The sequence below is a fragment of the Sarcophilus harrisii genome, chromosome 5 (assembly GCF_902635505.1).
Source record: "Sarcophilus harrisii chromosome 5, mSarHar1.11, whole genome shotgun sequence".
Lineage (NCBI taxonomy): Eukaryota > Metazoa > Chordata > Mammalia > Dasyuromorphia > Dasyuridae > Sarcophilus > Sarcophilus harrisii.
In genome coordinates, this window is record NC_045430.1 from 86,641,225 (window position 1) to 86,643,998 (window position 2,774).

Consider the following 2,774-nt stretch of genomic DNA (forward strand, 5'->3'; position numbering starts at 1 on the left):
CTACTATACCAACTTTCTATCCTCCAGACCTCCAAAAAACATGCTGCAAACTCACCAATACATATAGTTGTAGTTTGTCCTTGCTTCTCAAAGAGGGCCAATAACATCATAAAAATAATATCTTGACTTGTTGACAGATTAGTTTTGATCAGGGCAGAGCTGTTTAAAGCCATCAGCTTCCCTCTGTCCTCCAGAGTCATCAAAATTCAGTGACAAGACAAAGGTAAAGATGACTAGAGAAGACCCAGGATATAGGGGTGACCTAGGCCTTTCTAAATTAAAAATCTCCCTCAGGTCTCAAGTTGTCTGAGGCCATATTCATTCAATGATTAAGGGCTGATTAAAAGTTGATACAAAAGGTGGCTCAATCTGGAAGGGAAAAATGCTCAGTGTTTGGCCTAAATTAAAAAAAAAATCCTATTTACACTCTTTCTAAACCAACAGAACCTAAGTAATGAGTCACTGAGGCTTGAGTTGGGTCTATTATTGGCCACTGAATGAAAATTAGGTTGATTTAAGTTTCAAAGTAGAATCAAGTATTTAAAAAAAAAAACAGTGTGTTTTTAAAAGCCAAAACCAAACCTCTATTAAGGATGCCAAGTATGCCTTTTTATTGTAAAGTTACTATAAATTTCCCCTAATGTTTCAGAAGCTTAGGGAGGAGGGGAATTTCCCTTGAAGAAGCATAGCTGAGGGTAAGACAGGTAGAAGATTTATCATAGAAAAACATTTCATTGGAGGGGTTCCCAAAAAACTGAATTATGGAAGTGAAAGGTGGATAAAAGGAATTCAGAGGAAAATCTTTTTCTTTTCTAAAATCCTTTTCAGAGACTCTTTGACATCTTTGTTTCTTAAAGAGTAAATGATTGGATTCAACATGGGAGTGATGAGGGTATAACAAACAGAAGCCACTTTGCGTAGCTCAGGGTTACTAGGAGGAATGAGATACACAAAGAACATTGTTCCATAGAGCAAACTCACCACCCCAAGGTGAGACCCACATGTAGAGAAGGCTTTCATTCGACCTTCAGCTGAGTTGATTTTCAAGACAGTGGACACAATATATACATAGGACACCATAATGATTATGATAGTGGGCAAAATAATGATTCCTGCCAAAACTAATGACATCATTCTATTGATGAAGATATTGGAACATGTTATCTTTTCAATTGAATGGGATTCACAGTAAAAGTGGTCAATGACCCGAGAGGCACAGAAGGACATAGTAAAAGTCATACTAGCTATGAGAACAGAGGTAACCCAGCCACAAAAATAAGAACCAGCTACAAGTTGTGTGCAAAATCGTCTTGTCATATGAATAGAATATAAGAGTGGGGAGCAGATGGCTATGAAACGATCATAGGCCATAGCTGCCAGGACAAAGCCCTCTGCTACCATGAAGAGGGTGAAGACAAAGAGCTGAGCCACACAACCTGCAAAGGAAATGGACTTACTTGAGGACAGAAAATTGGCCATGGCCTTTGGTGCCACAGCAGAGGAGTAAGAAAGATCGATGAAGGAAAGATTACCTAAGAAGAAATACATTGGGGTACTCAATCGGGTATCAGTCAAGATGATAGCCACCATGCCAACATTACCCAGAAGAACCATGCCATATGCAAACAAGAAAAATAGGAATAAGACAATATGGAACTCTGGATGGACTCGGAAGCCTACAAAAATGAAGTCAGTCTCTTCAGAATGGTTGTTTGTTCCTTGGTCACTCATGGCAGAAACCTGGTGAAAGACACAAGTATTTGTCAAAAATTAATTGTCAGTTTTGATTTAAACATTATTTTAAATAATGTCTACTCAATATGTCTTTTCATATTTATACATCAGTTTGCTTCATCTCCCTTCACAAAAACTGCAGTGAAGAGCCTCTCTCTTTTTTTAGGCTATTATCTATTTTTTTTCATATTTTTTGTTTTCAAATTATTTCAGTTTTCAAATGCATTCCTCCTCTCTCTTTCCTATAAAATGACCCATGCCTTATAACAAAAAGAAAACGAAAGTGAAGGTGGTGCAACTTCTAGGAGAAATAGAGCAGTAATTCTCAGGTAACCAGATCTTTGGAGTACTTTTGTTCTATCAATCTATTTGCCAATAATCCTAAAGTTTCCTGGCCTTAGTATTATATAGTATAGTCTAAGAAACTTTGCTTTCTGCCAGATAACAATCTGTTCATCAGTGATAAAAAGGTTTTTGAGACAAATGGTGAGGTGCATAACAGACTACTCCTCACTTCTACCTCTTGGCCATAAAATTAGCATATTAGTGATATGAAGAATCAGATCTCTGTCTTCCTACAAATTTATCTTCTTGCTCCTGTTTTGGTTTTTTTTTGGTTTTTTTTTTTTGTTTTTTGTTTTTTTGCCAAATTCTTTTGGAACTTAACCTGCTTCAATTGATGTTACAATAAATTCTGCCCCTTTACTTGGAGATAGGTTCAAACCTGCAAATTCTTTTGAGACATCTTGTGTCTCATACTATAGCAAAAAAAAAAAAAAAAAAAAATGAAGAAGGTACATTTTTTCCCCAACATTTCTCCAGGGACAAGTTTAGTCATTATCATTATACAATGTTCAATTTAATATTTTTATTTTTTCCATTCATACCATTATACTAAGTGAACATATTGTCCCTTAGGGTTTTTTATTTACTATTTACTCCATACTTACTTCATACAAGATTTCCCATGTTTCTTTGAATTGTGCTTGCCATTTCTTATGATCAAATAAAATTATTTTATACATATGTATCACAATTTG

At 35.7% G+C, this 2,774-nt stretch overlaps 1 protein-coding gene across 1 annotated transcript; it reads right to left on the minus strand.

Moving 5' to 3' along the window:
• Positions 1-789: 789 nt before the first annotated feature.
• LOC100918140 (olfactory receptor 9K2-like) lies at positions 790-1,737 on the minus strand. Its single transcript, XM_012550470.2, has one exon. It carries the CDS (start codon positions 1,729-1,731, stop codon positions 790-792), a length of 942 nt encoding a protein of 313 aa, XP_012405924.1. The 5' UTR covers positions 1,732-1,737.
• Positions 1,738-2,774: the final 1,037 nt, after the last annotated feature.

Coding starts and splice junctions, on each gene's coding strand:
- LOC100918140 (XM_012550470.2), bottom strand. CDS start 1,731: ATGAGTGACCAAGGAACAAACAACCATTCTGAAGAGACTGACTTCATT.